The 15,691-nt window shown below is 42.3% G+C and overlaps 1 protein-coding gene across 1 annotated transcript in view; it reads left to right on the top strand.

Moving 5' to 3' along the window:
- Positions 1 to 14,298, top strand: part of dcc (DCC netrin 1 receptor) — an 844,821-nt gene extending 830,523 nt beyond the window's left edge. Inside the window, exons 28-29 of the mRNA XM_080199927.1 lie at positions 13,368 to 13,507; positions 14,209 to 14,298. Of these exons, the coding sequence (XP_080056053.1) occupies positions 13,368 to 13,507; positions 14,209 to 14,298 (230 nt within the window). The remainder of the gene's footprint in view (positions 1 to 13,367; positions 13,508 to 14,208) is intronic.
- Positions 14,299 to 15,691: the final 1,393 nt, after the last annotated feature.

The raw sequence follows: 15,691 nt of genomic DNA, 5'->3' as shown, positions 1-15,691 counted from the left end.
AATGTACTGCTGAGACTGTTTAAAGCTCTGGTCAGACCCCATTTGGAATATTGTGAGCGGTTTTGGGCCTTATACCTAAGGAAGGGTATGCTGGCCTTGGCGGAGGCCCAACACAATTTTTTTCTTTTTTTTAACACTGTGCACTACCAGGATAGGAACCAAGAGGGAATGTTTCTGTAAGTTGTTTCCCTCTCTGCTGGGGTGAAAGCGGCAGATTTTAATCTGCAGCTCTTACTTCAGTTTTTCTGGTGCTATTCTGAGAATAATACGAATTGCGTTAACCATAGAAAGTTGCCTATTTAAGACCATTTTCTGATAAGCAACAATGAAGCAGTAAAGTTCTTGATCATATTAGAATCTACAAGGATGGTTCAGACCTCACCATAACAACCGGAAAGGAAGGTTCACAAAAATGATCCAAAGAATGAAGGGTTGTCATGTGAGGAGCAGTTGAGGAGTCTGGATCTAAAGTCGATGGAGTTTAGAAGGATGAGGGGGGGGGATCTAATTGAAACTTACTGAATACTGAGAGGCCTAGATAGAGTGGACGTGGAAAGGATGTTTCCACTAGTGGAAGAGACTAGAACTCAAGGACACAATCTTAGAGTGAAGGAAAGCTCCTTTAAAACTGAGATGAGGAGGAATTTCTTCAGCCAGAGGGTGGTGAATCTGTGGAACTCATTGCCACAGATGGCTGTGGAGGCCAGATCTTTGAGTGTCTTTAAGACAGACATAGATCAGTTCCTGATCAATAAGATGATCAAGGGTTACAGGGAGAAGGCAGAGGAATGCGTCTGAGAATCACATCAGCCGTGATTGAATGGCAGAGCAGACTCGATAGACTAAATGGCCAAATTCGGCTCTTATATCTTATGGTGCTAAGCCCCCCCCTCCCCCACCCCAATATTCAGCCTGGATCACTGGCCTCCCGCCCTCTCCCATGATCCCTATGCAGAGTGGCCATGCCTGGCCATGTTTGTTTTGCCTGCAGACAGCAGATCACCGCGTAAGAATATATTTAGCTGCTAACAAGTATCAGTGAGCCACATTGTCAACCTGACTGACAATTTAAGATTGGTTCAGTGTCATTCTTAACGTGATTGGGATTGTTCAGCCAATGCAGTTCTATCACAGAATTACATCTAACATTAGATATTACAGGACAATTTTCCAGCCATTTTGCACCTGGTGCAAATCTTGCCAAGTCAGGAAAATTATGTGTAAATCCAAAATTGAGATTTGCATTCTGATCTTCCTGATCCCTTCCAACTGGTGCAAACTGGATCATTGTCCTCTTCAGAGCTTTCCTACAAGATGCTCTCAAGGGAGCAGCGACTCTCGATGGCCAGCCTCATCTGTTAGTGATCCTGCAGGACAATGGATGTGGGCTCAGAAACTGGGAGGGACAAGGGTCTGGGAAGTAGACAACTCATTTGAGACTGGTTGTCTGAATGGAGATGCAGTGGGTCCTCACTTCCTTGGCACAAGGCCAACCTCACTGTCAGTCATGGTTCGCTCCGGGCCTCCTCTGTGGCAGGCTGGCACCATTTGTCATTTTCTTTAACGCAAAGGAATATTTGGATTGGGTGGGAAATTGGAGTTGTGGTAGAAGATTAGCCATGATCTCACTGATATGGGTTCAGGGTTTCTTATGGCCTACTCCTGCTCTAATGACCTAACAAAACAAGTAGTCTGTCATATGCAGTGGAAGAAATCCTGAGTTTCATGTGTGCCTGGGGTCTAGATAGAAGATAATTTGCCTTACACAGGAACAGCACAGCACCTTTTGCAATACTTATAGCTTTGCATCTTTATATGGCAGCTGTTTGCACCTACTTGTGCTAAATTGTGCAGCCATGCACCAAGTTTCTAATAAAAGCTTTTCACAAAATAAAATTAAATCACACAATTTTTGCTGACTATTTAGATCCAAATAACAGTCAGTCTAGGCATTTTGCTTCAAAAGTTGCTCTGTCAGTTTTCCTCAAATTAAATCAAAAGCCTTTGGATACCAAAATAGAATATTTGTCGACTTGCATTGTGTTCTTTTTCAAATATTTTTGGTTGTTTTTATATATGTATGTACATCCTGAATATGCAGTTGACAGTGAAATGAAATACATTAATCAATTGTAATTACATTTATTAAGGAGGGAAGTAATAGCTACATTCGGATTCAGATTTGTTTATATTGCCTGTTCTGTTGTATTTATATAATGGGTACTATACCAGAGGAAGGTCAGCTCCTGTGACAACATGTAATAAAAACAAGAAGGCACTAGTGTCTCCAGTGACATGAAGACTCACCCGAGGAGGTTGATACCACCACCACCCCCCCACCCTGCCAACTCACCCACACTGCTAGCCTTGTACAGTCTTGTAAAAATCCCTCAGTTTGAAGAAGTTAGTTGTAAATAGTAGAGTATATTCAATTTTTTCAGAAATTTCTATGATCCTATCATGTATACAGATTTTTGAGGATTTTCCTCCACAATGCAACCTGAAATTGAGCAGACATGAAGAAAAATTCATCTGGTGAATTCAGCTTCATCACCCTGAGTGGAATATTCTTCACTTTCTCCATTATGTCTTATGAATTATAAATAATCACACATTAAATTCAAAATGCCGGAGCTTTATCGTACACATTTCTTGCTGCTCTGTGTGTGTCAGGTAGACTGTTAGACTGATACATTATTATTTAGCACATTACGGGGATGTGACAGATAATGTAGCACAGCGGGCCATATATTAACATAACAATTAATTCCCAGTTCTTTAGGAATGTTATAACAACGTAACAGCCCTCACAAGGAGCACTGTTGTCCATTGCTTCCACTCCCACAACACCCAATAAGTGCAAAGGGTTGGGATTCAGGCTCTCAGAGGACTTCTCTTCCATTCTTCCCAATTCATGATGTTCCCTGGGCTTATTATTTGGAAGGTGATAATCAGCTACAGGAAGGAGCTTTCAGGGCACCGACATATCATACAGGGAACCAAAAATCTCCTGAATGTCCTGTTGTCATCTGAAACACGAAAAAACGACACAATAATTAGGCGCAGGAGAAGCCATTTCGGCTCCTTGAGCCTGCTCTGCCATTCAATAGTTCAAGGCTGATCTGAATAATGCCTCTAGTCTTCAGCAAAAGGGAAAATATCGTTTAAGCATCCACCTTGTCAAGTGCCCTCAGGATTTTCTATATTTTAATGAGATCACCTCTCATTCTTTTAACCTCCAACAGATGTAGACCAAATCTGCTTAATCTTTTTCATATTGTCAAGGATGACATTGTTTCTAGGCAGAAAAATGGTTCGGCACAGCCAAGAAGGGCCAAAAGGCCTGTTTCTCTGCTGTAATGATCTATGATTCTATGGTGTTCTCTCTCTAGAGATGCTGCTAGACCTGCTGAATATTTTCAGCATATTCTGTTTTTACTTCAGTTTTCTGGCATCTGTGGTATTTTGCTTTGTCTAGCAATGCCATTGTTGATTTGACATGCTAGCGTTGATTCGATCGTAATATTTTGACAAAGTCAGCATTACGATATCAGAAGAGGGATCAGATGAAAGAGTTAGTGTCACCATTTAGATCACATAGCACGAGTCTGACCTTTTCCAAGTGCCTGCTAATTTGCCTATTGAAGCCATTGACAATGCCTTGAAGAAAATCTATAACTTTTTTTTTCAAAAGCGTAAGTTAAATGCAACACTTATAATGTTACAGGAAAATGTTACATTGCAAAAAGGATAATTCTGAATTTGCTGTAAAGCACTTCACTGTACTTTACATTCAGTACATTTCTTTAATATGCCACATTTAATCTGACTACTTATCCTCTGTCAGCACAATGGCGAGTGAATATAGCTTTCTAATTTCCCCATCCATTCAATGTGATGTGAAGTTTGTGATCATGATTAAATGTGCTTTATCCACCATAATTATAACAGATTACCAGAATAATATTGCACTTTAGTCAATACTGCTTGTTGCATACTTTGTGGTGCTGTTGGTATAATCAATAAGTTAACAGATACAAGCTGCTCTGGTGAAATAAAAAGAAACCTCCTATAGTTGCTCCTCAGTTGCTACGAGATGAATAGGGCGTGTTCTGACATAGGGTGCATTCAGAGTAGGTATATCAACCTTTAAACTCCAATTTAAGATTGAGACTGGAGAAACCACACACTGAGCAGGAAAATGATAAATTGAAGAAGTAGTTGCTATGTGTTCTCATCTGCAGTTCAAGCTCGTCTCTGAAGTGAAAATGCACAGGCAGAAACTACAAATACAAAGTCCTTTGCTTCCAGGCTTCCAGCAGTGGTGCCCTGGGGAACGGTCCTTTATTTGTGGAGACTCCTGGACAATTTGAGAAGGTTAGCGTACGCTAAGTGAAATGGAGAATGCAATCTTTGGAATGCTTCTGTCAATGTCTCTTCTGCCTCTCTCGCAGTGTTCCCACTGCAATGCATTGGGGATGGGGATGGGGGGTTCTGAATTTGTGCTGACAGGCTCAATCACTGGGAATCCTATTGTATGGAATAATTTCTGACTCAGGCAAGTGGTTTGGGGGTAGAATGAACCCAGAGGGATGGAGAGGATACCTATTTTCTAGGAGGTCCCCTTTGTAGATGAGGAATCTGGCGGCACCTCTGTCACAGGCAGCACCTATTCCTGATTATCACAAGTTGTACTTGTAAGCCATGTTACTTATAAAGGCTAATTGTCCTGTTTTTCCGTTGTCAACCTGGTTGGCTTTTTGTCCAATGACAGGCAAGATCCATAGTCAAAATTTTATTTTTCTAAAGTAATAATAGTAACTTTTGGAAAAAGTGCACATGTGTTATCTCAATCATACTCATTTGTTTTAGTGTTACTTGTTGAATGCAATGTAGATGCTCCCAGTGGTAACTCACAATGACAGTTATATATCTTTGCCTTGTGGATCACTAGCATCACTTTTATTGATGGATTCCAGGAAATTCTGGGATATGATCTTGTCCAATCCTTGTTGGAATCTTGCTGACATGATTTTCACTCTGGTTAATGCTATGCAGTTTATTAACAGCATTTTGTCTGAGAACTTTATTTTGATGAGGCCTAATTAGTTGCTTATCATAGTTGTGATTTTCCCTTCTTAACAATGGGATTATGCTGTGCCCTCAGCCTGCTCACAAGAATTAGGAGTAGGAGTTGGTGATTCAGCCCCTCGAGCCTGCTCCACTATTCAATACGATAATGGCTGACCTCATCTCAGTGTCAACTCCATTTCCTGCCTACTCGCCAAATCCTTCAACCCATTACTAACTAAAAATCTCTCCATCTCCTCATATTCACTCAACGTTCCATCATCCACTGCACTCTGGGGGAGTGAATTCCACAGGTTCACCACCCTTTGAGAGAAGTATTTTTCTTTACCTATATTTCAAATCTGCCACCTCTCATCCTAAAACCAATTGCCCCACAAAAGGAAACATCGGGTGGGATTTTCCCACCGAGCTCGTCCCAAAGCCGGAAAATTCCATCCGAGGCTCAACGGACCTTTGCATGGTCCACCTCCAGTCCGCTACGATTCCCGTGGCAGGTGGGATGGGAAAATTCACCCATCCTCTCTGCATTCACCCTGTTAATACCCTTTATCGTCTTCTATCCCTCAATTAGATCTTCTCTTATTCTTCTGAACTCAAAAGAGTATCGGCCTAAATTGCTTGCTTTCTCTTCATAAGGCAAATATCTCATCTCTGGAATCAATCTAGTGAACCTCCTCTGAACTACCTCCAACTCAACGAATTCCCTTCTTAAGTAAGGCAACCAAAACAGTACACGGCACTCCAGGTGTGGTCCCACCAATGCCTTGTATATTTGCAGCCACGCATCCCCACATTTATTGTCTATTCCTTGAGCAATAAATGCCAAAATACGTATTGTCTGTATAGCATGCAAGAACAATATCATATACTAATAATTTTCAGTGTATATTAATGCATGTGACAATCATAAATCAAATCAAATTCTTCCTTATAACCTGCTGTACCTATTTTCTGCGATTTATGCACAAGAACATCCAGACCCCTCTGTACTGAAGCACTGGATTCAAACAATTTCCCAATGACAGATGTTAAATTAACTGGTCTATAGTTTCCTCGGTTCAGATAATAATTTGTATTTCTATTGTTCCTACCAAAATGGGTAGAAAGCTCATGGTTCCAAATATACTTGTTGGACTTTAACCTGGTGTTGTGAGACGTCTTACTGTGCCAACTGTTCCCACCCCAGTCCAACTCTTTTATATACTTAGAGAAAATTTTGCTATCTTTTTTATATGTTTTCGCTAGTTTTCTAGAAGCAGGCATCTCAAACCTGTTGGACAAGACAATGGCTTAGGTTCCTGCAACCCTATCTCCTCTATCCCTCTACCTGTCTCACTCATAGTCACACCCTCGTGACACTGACCACTGGCTGAATTCAAGGTAGTTAATCAAAGGAGTGCAACTCCTCTCCTCCTATGATATGTCACAACATCCGAAGCTCAGACTCCAGCTCAGGAGCTCTGAGCTGGACTTCACTGAACAACCAACACTTGCTACATATGTGGCCATGAGGAACCGCAGTGGGTTCTGTTAGCAGAGTTTTCTGATGAAAGTAGCAATTAAACTCTGTAAACCAATGTCACAGTATAAAACTAAAACTTTATTAAAAAACAGTGATCAATGGGAGAAATTATATTGTTGGTCTCAGATACAGAATATCTGGACTGCTTGAATAAATTCTAATAGTATCAGCAAAAAAGCAGAACAGTTATACATTTTCTTAATCTGATTTTCTACCTTACATTAGTTTAAAAGTAATTTCATTTAATGTCCATACATCAATATAAATCTTTGCCAGATGCTTCACTTTAGCCAATCGCTTAGTACTTTCGAGCATAATGGTTTCTCATTTGTCCATTACAAATCGGACGTTACTCCCATCTTGGCTAAAGCTACTTCCTTGTTGCCTGGATACAGTAGACGTTACCATCAGGGTCAAAGTGGAGGCTCCCACCGGCTCACTGCCAAGCTGAATAGACATGTGTTCCTGAATCCAGGGTCATGCCTACTCTATGTCTGAACTGTGAAGGGACCTTATCCATATTGTTGCAAAGTACGTTTCCTCATAAGAATCTCTTGGCTCTAAACTAGTTAACTTTCCAATTATGTCTTTCGGTACCTTGCATTGGCTAAAAATATCACAATCAAATACTTTGAAATGCATTTAAAGTATCAACTTATATGTCTTAAAATCATAGTTACTTGTTTTAATTCTCTTACTGCATTCACATGTGTGTAAGTTATCATTCCTCTTCCTACCGTTACCTCTGTCAGTGTCTGTATTGAGTCTAAACTAAGAGAAATCAAAACTAATTGCATGCAGGGTCCACCAGTTCACATATCATGCAGATACAACACATCACCTGGCTCTGCATCTTCATTTTACTTAATAACTTTTTAATTTGTTTTTTAAATTTCTGACTGGTCTTAAGATTTTTCATCTGTAAAGTATTTCTTCACTTTAACTTTAATCTGAAAGCAACTTAGAATAGGCAATTCAAAATGACAATTACTTACCAACCAATAAATTTACCTGCGATCTCACACTTTGTTGTTTTCCACTCTGTATATGTTGACCCCTGCCCCCTCCCCACACCCCCACCCCCACACACTCCCCGATGCACTGTTTTGAATTGGTGGCTTCCCCTCTCTCCATACTGTTTCTGAAGCTGCTGGCTCTTATCCCGCTGTTATAACTCGCCGGGTCCACCTCTCTCCATGTTGTTTCTCTTATTTATTGTAGATTGTGTGCACAAAAGGGGTCTTAAAGGGGTAAAAGCCTTTGCAATTGGATATATTATTATCTTCCATTCTAATTACATTTGCATGTTTCTTTTTCCTATGGTTTTTCTTTTCTTACGTTTTTGTGAGAACATGGTTAGGATGTCCCTATGGAAATAAAGCATCTAGATGTTGTTGGCAAAATTTCTGGGAAGTCCACTGTCTTTGGAGCATTAAATGATCAGCAGGATGGAAACATGATCATAGAAAGGCACTTATGGAAAAGACTGTGACAAAGCATTCACTGTATCTCAGGGAGCAATATAGCATTATCCTGATAATGGCATCTTTTCCTGGTAATGACCAAGGATAATTGATTCTGCATCTCTGGGACCATCATAAAACCGTGCCATCAGTTATAATCCTCATATTGTTTTGGCCATCACAGACAGTCTTGCATGGGGTGGCACAATGGAACAGTGGTTAGCACAGGGACAAGGTTCGATTCCCGGTTTGTCTGTGTGGAATCTGCACGTTCTCCCCGTGTCTGCGTGGGTTTCCTCCAGGTGCTCTGGTTTTCTCCTCCAGTCTAAAAGGGTTAGGTGCATTGGCCATCTAAATTCTCCCCTAATATACCCGAACAAGCACCAGGGTGTGGTGACTAAAGGATTTTCACAGTAACTTCATTAGTGTTAACGTAAGCTGATTTGTGACACAAATGAATAAACTTAACTTAATCTTAATGTAAAAACATGGAAGAAAGTCACACTTGCGTCAAACAGTTGACCAATGTATTGATTGATCTGGGTCAGATTGTTGCCTCTAAATTGAGGTATGAATTGGGTCTTGAAACACTGAACTTGGTTGTTTTTGCTGGGAAAACTATTTTCTTCTGTCTTTCCTCCCATAGTCCAAAGATGTGCAGGTTATGTGGATTGGCCATGCTAAACTGGTCCTTAGTGTTCAAACATGTATACATTTAGTGGATTAGCCATGGTAAATGTGTGGGATTACAACAGAGGGGAGAGACCGTGTAGGATTTTTTTTATCCATTCATGGATGTGGGCGTTGCTGACTGGCCAGCATTTATTGTCCAGCCTTAGTTACAGTCCATGTGCTGTGGGTTGACTCACAATGTTATTAGGGATGGAATTCCAGGATTTTGACCCAGTGACAGTGAAGAAATGGTGATATATTTCCAAGTCAGGATGATGAGTGACTTGGAGGGGAACTTGCAGGTGGTGGTGTTCCCATGTATCTGCTGCCCTTGTCCTTCTAGATGGAAGTGGTCGTGCGTTTGGAAGATGCTATCTAAGAATTTTTGATAAATTCTTGTTGATAGTACACACTGCTGCAACTGAGCATTGGTGGTGGAGAGGGTGGATGTTTGTAGATGTGATGCCAATCAAGCAGGCTGCTTTATCCTGTATGGTGTCAAGCTTCTTGAGTGTTGTTGGAGCTGCACCCATACACGTAAATGGGGAATATTCCATCACACTCCTGACTTGTGCCTTGTAGATGGTGGATAGGCTTTGGGGAGTCGGGGGTGAGTTTCTTGCTGCAATATTCCTAGCCTTTGACCTGCTCTTGTAGCCACAGTGTTTATGTGGTGAGTCCAGTTGAGTTTCTGGTCAATGGTAACCCCAAGGATGTTGACAGTGGGGGATTCAGTGATGGTTACACCATTGAATGTCAAGGGGCAGTGGTTACAGTGTCTCTTATTGATGATGGTCATTACCTGGCATTTGTGAGACGCGGATGTTACTTGCCACTTGTCAGCCCAAGCCTGGATATTGTCCAGGTCTTGTTGCATTTGAACATGGACTGCTTCAGTATCTGAGTAGTTGCAAGTGGTGCTGAACGCTGTACAATCATCCGCAAACATCCCCACTTCTGACCTTATGATGGAGGGAAGGTCATTGATGAAGCAGCTGAAGATTGTTGGGAATAGGACACTACCCCGGGGGACTCCTGCAGAGATGTTCTGGAGCTGAGATTACTGACCCTCCACAATTACAATCATCTTCCTACGTACCAAGTATGATCCCAACTAGTGGAGTGTTTGCTCCCGATACCCATTGATTCCAGTTTCGCTAGCGCTCCTTGATGCTACACTTGATTGAATTCAGCCTTGATGTCAAGGGCTGTCACTCTCACTTCACCTCTGGAATTCAGCTTTCATCCATTTTTGAACCAAAGCTGTAATGAGGTCAGGAGCTGAGTGACCCTGGCAAAACCCAACTGGGTTATTGTTGAGCAGGTACTGATTGATAGCACTGTTGACGACCCCTTCCATCACTTTACTGGCAATCAAGAGTAAACTGATTGGGCAGTAATTGGCCAGGTTGGATTTGTTAGTAGATTTGTTGGAAAGTCAGTGCAGTCTCGGTGAGCCAGATGGCGTCTTTCTGCTGTTGGAGCATTACAATTAACCTTACTGTCCTCGACTAGGTGAAGTGGAAAGTCAGGTGCCCTCTTGGTCCCTGATGACTGTCCAGAGAGTTTTGCGGTCAAGTGCAGAACTTCATCATGAATGTTCGCTTTTCCTTTTTTGGGAGAACTTCTAATGATCTTTTTAACCCAATTCTGTGATTTCTTTTGTGGCTGTATCAGTATAGAATCGCAGCGAGTCAGTGAACCAATAATCCATCACCCAGGCTAATACTCTGGGGACAAGGGTTAAATCCCAATGTGGCAGCTGATGGAATTTAAATTGCAGTAAATAAAAACATGTTGGTATTTAAAGTTAACACGAGTAATGGTAACTGTGAACCCATCGTTAATTGTCATAAAGATCCACATGGTTCACTGATGTTCTGTAGATGAGGAAATCTGCCAAATTTGCTGGGTCTGCATGAGTCCGGATCCACAACAATGTGGTTAACTCTGAAATGCCCTCCAAAAATAGCCCAGAAAGCCACTCAGCCAGGGCTGGGCAACAAATGCTGGCTCTGCCAGTGATACCCACATCATTTTCAAAAAGCAACAATTGGACGTTGGGTGTTTTAGTCAATGTAAATCATAGTGTGAACATCACTGAGCTATCTTCCATTTCAAAGACACATCTCTAATCTTTTTCTATTAGGTTAAGGGACATGGGGTGTCACTGGCTGGCCAGCATATATTGCCCATCCCTAGCTGCCCATATTGGTGTGGCTCTGGAGTCACAAGTAGGGCAGACCAGGTAAGGACAGTAGATTTCCTTCCCTAAAGGACATTAGTGAACCAGATGAGTTTTTTCCTGACAATCGACAATGATTTCATGGTCATCAGTGGATTCTTAATTCCAGATATTTTTCTTGAATTCAAATTCCACCATCTGCCGTGGCGTGATTTTAACCTCCTCAACAGAGCCAAACGTGCGGAGCTCTTTACAACATATGCATGCGAGTCTGATGACAGAATAGGGGCCAGACTACAATTTGAACTTGGCGGCCTCCACAGGAAGCTGTAAGGAGCCTTTGAACCCCATAGGTAAAGCCCAGGCCTTTTCCACCATGGTGCTCTATCAGACTGGAGGGGCTGATTGTGGACAAGTCCCCAGGACCGGATGGAATGCATCCGAGGGTTCTGAAAGAAATGGCGGAGGTGATAGTGGATGCCTTGGTGGTTATTTGCCAGACGTCGCTGGATTCCGGGGAAGTGCCGGATGATTGGAAAACGGCTAATGTTACGCCGTTGTCTAAGAAGGGTGCCAGGCAAAAGGCGGGGAATTATAGGCCGGTTAGTTTAACGTCTGTGGTAGGTAAAATGTTAGAATCTGTCATTAAGGAGGAAATTGCAAGGCATCTTGAAGGGAATTGCTTGATAGAGCAGACGCAGCACGGTTTCGTTAAAGGGAAGTCGTGTCTGACAAATTTACTGGAGTTCTATGAGGATGTGTCTAGGGCAGTGGATAGAGGAGAGCCGGTGGATGTGGTCTTTCTAGATTTTCAGAAGGCGTTTGACAAAGTACCTCACAAGAGGTTATTGCAGAAGGTCGAGGGACATGGAGTTGGGGGTAGGGTGTTAGCGTGGATAGAGGATTGGTTGTCAAATAGGAGGCAGAGAGTGGGGGTCAACGGGTGCTATTCGGATTGGTGGATGGTGACTAGTGGAGTGCCCCAGGGGTCGGTGCTGGGGCCTCAGCTTTTTACCATTTATATAGATGATCTGGAGGAGGGAACTGAGTGTAGGGTGTCGAAATTTGCTGATGACACCAAGATTGGAGGAACGGCAAATTGTGCGGAGGGTGTGGAGAGTCTGCAGAAGGATCTAGATAGGCTGGACGAATGGGCCAGGAAATGGCAAATGGAATTTAATGTTGGCAAGTGTGAGGTGGTCCACTTTGGTAGGAAGAATGGTAGGAAGGACTATTACTTACGGGGCGAAAAACTGCAGCAGGCGACGGTGCAGAGGGACCTCGGGGTCCTTGTGCATGAGTCGCAAAAACCCAGCCTGCAGGTGCAGCAGGTGGTCAGGAAGGCGAATGGGATGCTGGCCTTCATAGCGAGGGGGATTGAATATAAAAGTAGGGAGGTCTTGCTGCAGCTGTATAGGGCATTGGTGAGGCCGCAGCTGGAGTACTGTGTGCAGTTTTGGGCGCCACGCCTGCGCAAAGATATTTTGGCCTTGGAGAGAGTGCAGAGGAGGTTTACTAGGCTGATACCAGAGTTGAGGGGGTTGAGCTATGAGGAGAGGCTGAATAAACTAGGCTTGTACTCGTCAGGGTTTAGAAGAATGAGGGGAGATCTCATTGAGACGTATAAGATGATGAATGGGATGGATAGGATAGAGGTGGAGAGACTCTTCCCGCTCAAAAAAGACAGTAGGACTAGGGGGCACAGCCTCAAGATAAAGGGGGCGCGGTTTAGAACAGAGTTGAGGGTGGTGAATCTCTGGAATTCTCTGCCCGTTGAAGTGGTGGAGGCTGCCTCGCTAAATATTTTTAAGACGCGGGTTGATGGGTTTTTGATAAGCAAGGGGATTAAGGGTTACGGGGAGAGGGCGGGAAAGTGGAACTGAGCAGCGACAGATCAGCCATGATCTTATTGAATGGCGGGGCAGGCTCGAAGGGCTAGATGGCCTACTCCTGCTCCTATTTCTTATGTTCTTATGAGCATCCAGTGGGACATCCCCGAAACCATTCCTGTCAATGACCTGGTCTCAGTAAGTGGCTTCTGGGCCTTGCACAGTGGGAGGGCAAGCGAAAGTGCTGGTGCAGTTTTCAAGCCCAGATCTTTTGAAAACTCTGTTGAACCTAGCTACTATCTGCTGCCAGGATGTAGAACTGTTCTGGGTGGGATGAGGGGGGCGGGTGTGGTGGGGGGCGGTTGCACATGGCAAACAAGGCTAACAACTCCACACTTCACCTTGGGTAGGGGTTCTCGACGCACCTCCTGCTTTGTGTGCTTTGCTGCTATGTCAGTGACACATTTTGCAAGTTTCCATTTATAAGAGGGACATCTCACACAAATTCTATTTTATAATTACGTAATTGTTTTATTGAAAACATGCATTGCCTGATGAGAGCTACATGTCATTTAACTTTGGTGTTTTGTGGATTCTGATCACAGGTTCTAATCTTACGCTGAGTCATGGTAAGACGGCCTCACTGGGACTGGCTGGAAAAGCGAGATCTCCGCTGCTTCCTGTTTCTGTCCCAACAGCCCCAGAGGTCACAGAGGAGAGCCACAGGACAGAGGACCAATCTAATGTAAGGTCAATAGAATTAGTTATATCTTAAAAGCAAATTAGCTGATACGGGAAGAAATGTCACACAATATGTTAGCAGTATTTGGCCTTCAGTAAGATGACGATTGCTGTCAATGAAGTCAGCATACTGTCAGCAGGATAAGATTCTCTGCTGTTGTTTTATTCATAGGACACAATAGAGGCAAATTTAGAAATAGCAGGCAAGCAGGAAAGCTATATGTGCTAACAGAAAATAGGAACTTGTTTGACCATCAAGATACAAATCTAGTACTTATTTTTGTTCAGTCAGAATTTTAGACACTGTCACATTTCAAATATATTTTATAGCACTAATCCTGACCAGTAATAAGTTTATCTGAGATTGGCTCCAGATTAGCCTCAGGATGGGTGAAATCACAATCTCCTTCCTGTGTTAGACACCACCATGTCAACTTGCCCTTGTTCAGATCTCATTCTATACAAACAACATCACAGGAGTACCTGCAAATATTATTTTTAAAAAGGTCAAAATAGTTCCAATTGTGTTTTATCCTGAATTCAGAACTGAGAGTGTTAAGTCAGTCGCAAGGTCTATTAAATTGTAATTAGAATAACCCTGACAGGTTTTTTTTTGAGAGATCCTTTCATCGTGCTGCTTTGTCTTTTCCATACTTTGAAATGTCTGCACAGTGTAAAACATGGCTATCATGTTTCCTCATTCAGGTATATGAGCAAGATGACTTGAGTGAGCAAATGGCCAGTCTGGAGGGCCTAATGAAGCAGCTGAATGCCATTACAGGCTCGGCATTCTAACCATCACCTGCTAGAGACAAATCAACCAGGAGCCAGGCAGCATGCCAGTATTTATGTACTGATCTTGGGGCACGTAGTGTGCCCTCTCTTCAACAACTTTCAGTTCAAACAAGGAAATTCCTCAAAAGGACACTGTTCTGTTGACAAACTGTTCCATAACTCATCTGTATATACCCACTGTCTTAGAGTAACACACTGGAATTTTGTTAATGACCAGTTGAGCATTTCACTTACAATGAGGCAGCTCTTCCAGAGCAGTTTCTAATTTTGAACAGTGATGGGGAGAAAGAAAATTACAAAAATGACAGTGAAATGGAGTGGGTGAGCATGCTCTATCAGAGATCCAATACATTTTGGGAAAATGCTTCTTCTGCAACTCAGACAATAAACTAGATGGAAAATAGAGTCTGTGAACACACTCCATTGGTGACCCAATTTGGCTTGTGACGGGTAAGGCTGTGGTCTTTAGACAAAGAGTCTCAAGAGATGCTGGATGCCATGCACAATAGAAAGAAAGATTGAGCAATCTGATACTGGCACATAAATATTGATTGTTTGGAAAGAAGACAGTGTGGGGGGGTGGGATGGTGGCATGAGTATAAGACAATATTTTAAATAATTTACAATTGTTTGTCAGCTTACATTTAACAAAGTTGTTCAGTGATCAGAGTGCAAGTCTCAGACAGCATCATTAAAAGCACACTCCAGGCCATAAGGATCAAACCTTCCGCTTAGCTTTTGGTGTGTGCTCAACCCTGAAGAAGATGTTCGTGAACCTGTTTAAAGTGAAACCATCATGGATACTTTATTGATCTTTGAAGGAACCAATTGTTTTTCTTTTGCTCATTTGATAAGAGCGAAAGTAATTAAAACTAAAGGTGCGGACATTACAAGCTGCTCAGAATTCCAGAGTACCCTTTGCCACATTATCTTAATGGGGATAAAATTCACGTATCCTATTTCTTGATATTGTTGGGTATGTGGCCATGATGGGTTCATTATTCACCCACAGATTCTTTGACAATTAATTACACCTACTAGATAAATGTAGCAGTCAATGTTTTGGCATTTTTAATAGTATCCAATTGCATTATATTCTGTGCCAACATTCCAATCATTTATTAAGATTGTAGATTTATGGTCACTATTAGCCAATATTCACAGCAGATTCATAGTATGGCCTGTTGTGTTATTGTCATCTCTGCAGCTCCTCTCAGGTGTTGCCGTTTTATTTTGCTTGCTTTTGATACATGCAAAAGAGCAGTGACACATAAACTGTAGAACCGTGTTATTTATATATCTGGTTCTATTATCTAGAATTAAATAAGCCCCTCAGACAATATGTAATGCTCCCTTGTTGGCTAATCAACCAAGTAAACCTTCTCATGCTATC

The sequence above is a fragment of the Carcharhinus amblyrhynchos genome, chromosome 1, assembly GCF_965287045.1.
Source record: "Carcharhinus amblyrhynchos chromosome 1, sCarAmb.v2.hapA, whole genome shotgun sequence".
In the NCBI taxonomy this organism is placed as follows: Eukaryota; Metazoa; Chordata; class Chondrichthyes; order Carcharhiniformes; family Carcharhinidae; genus Carcharhinus; species Carcharhinus amblyrhynchos.
The sequence above is the reverse complement of the archived record's forward strand: the minus strand, read 5'-3'. Positions and strand labels throughout refer to the sequence as shown.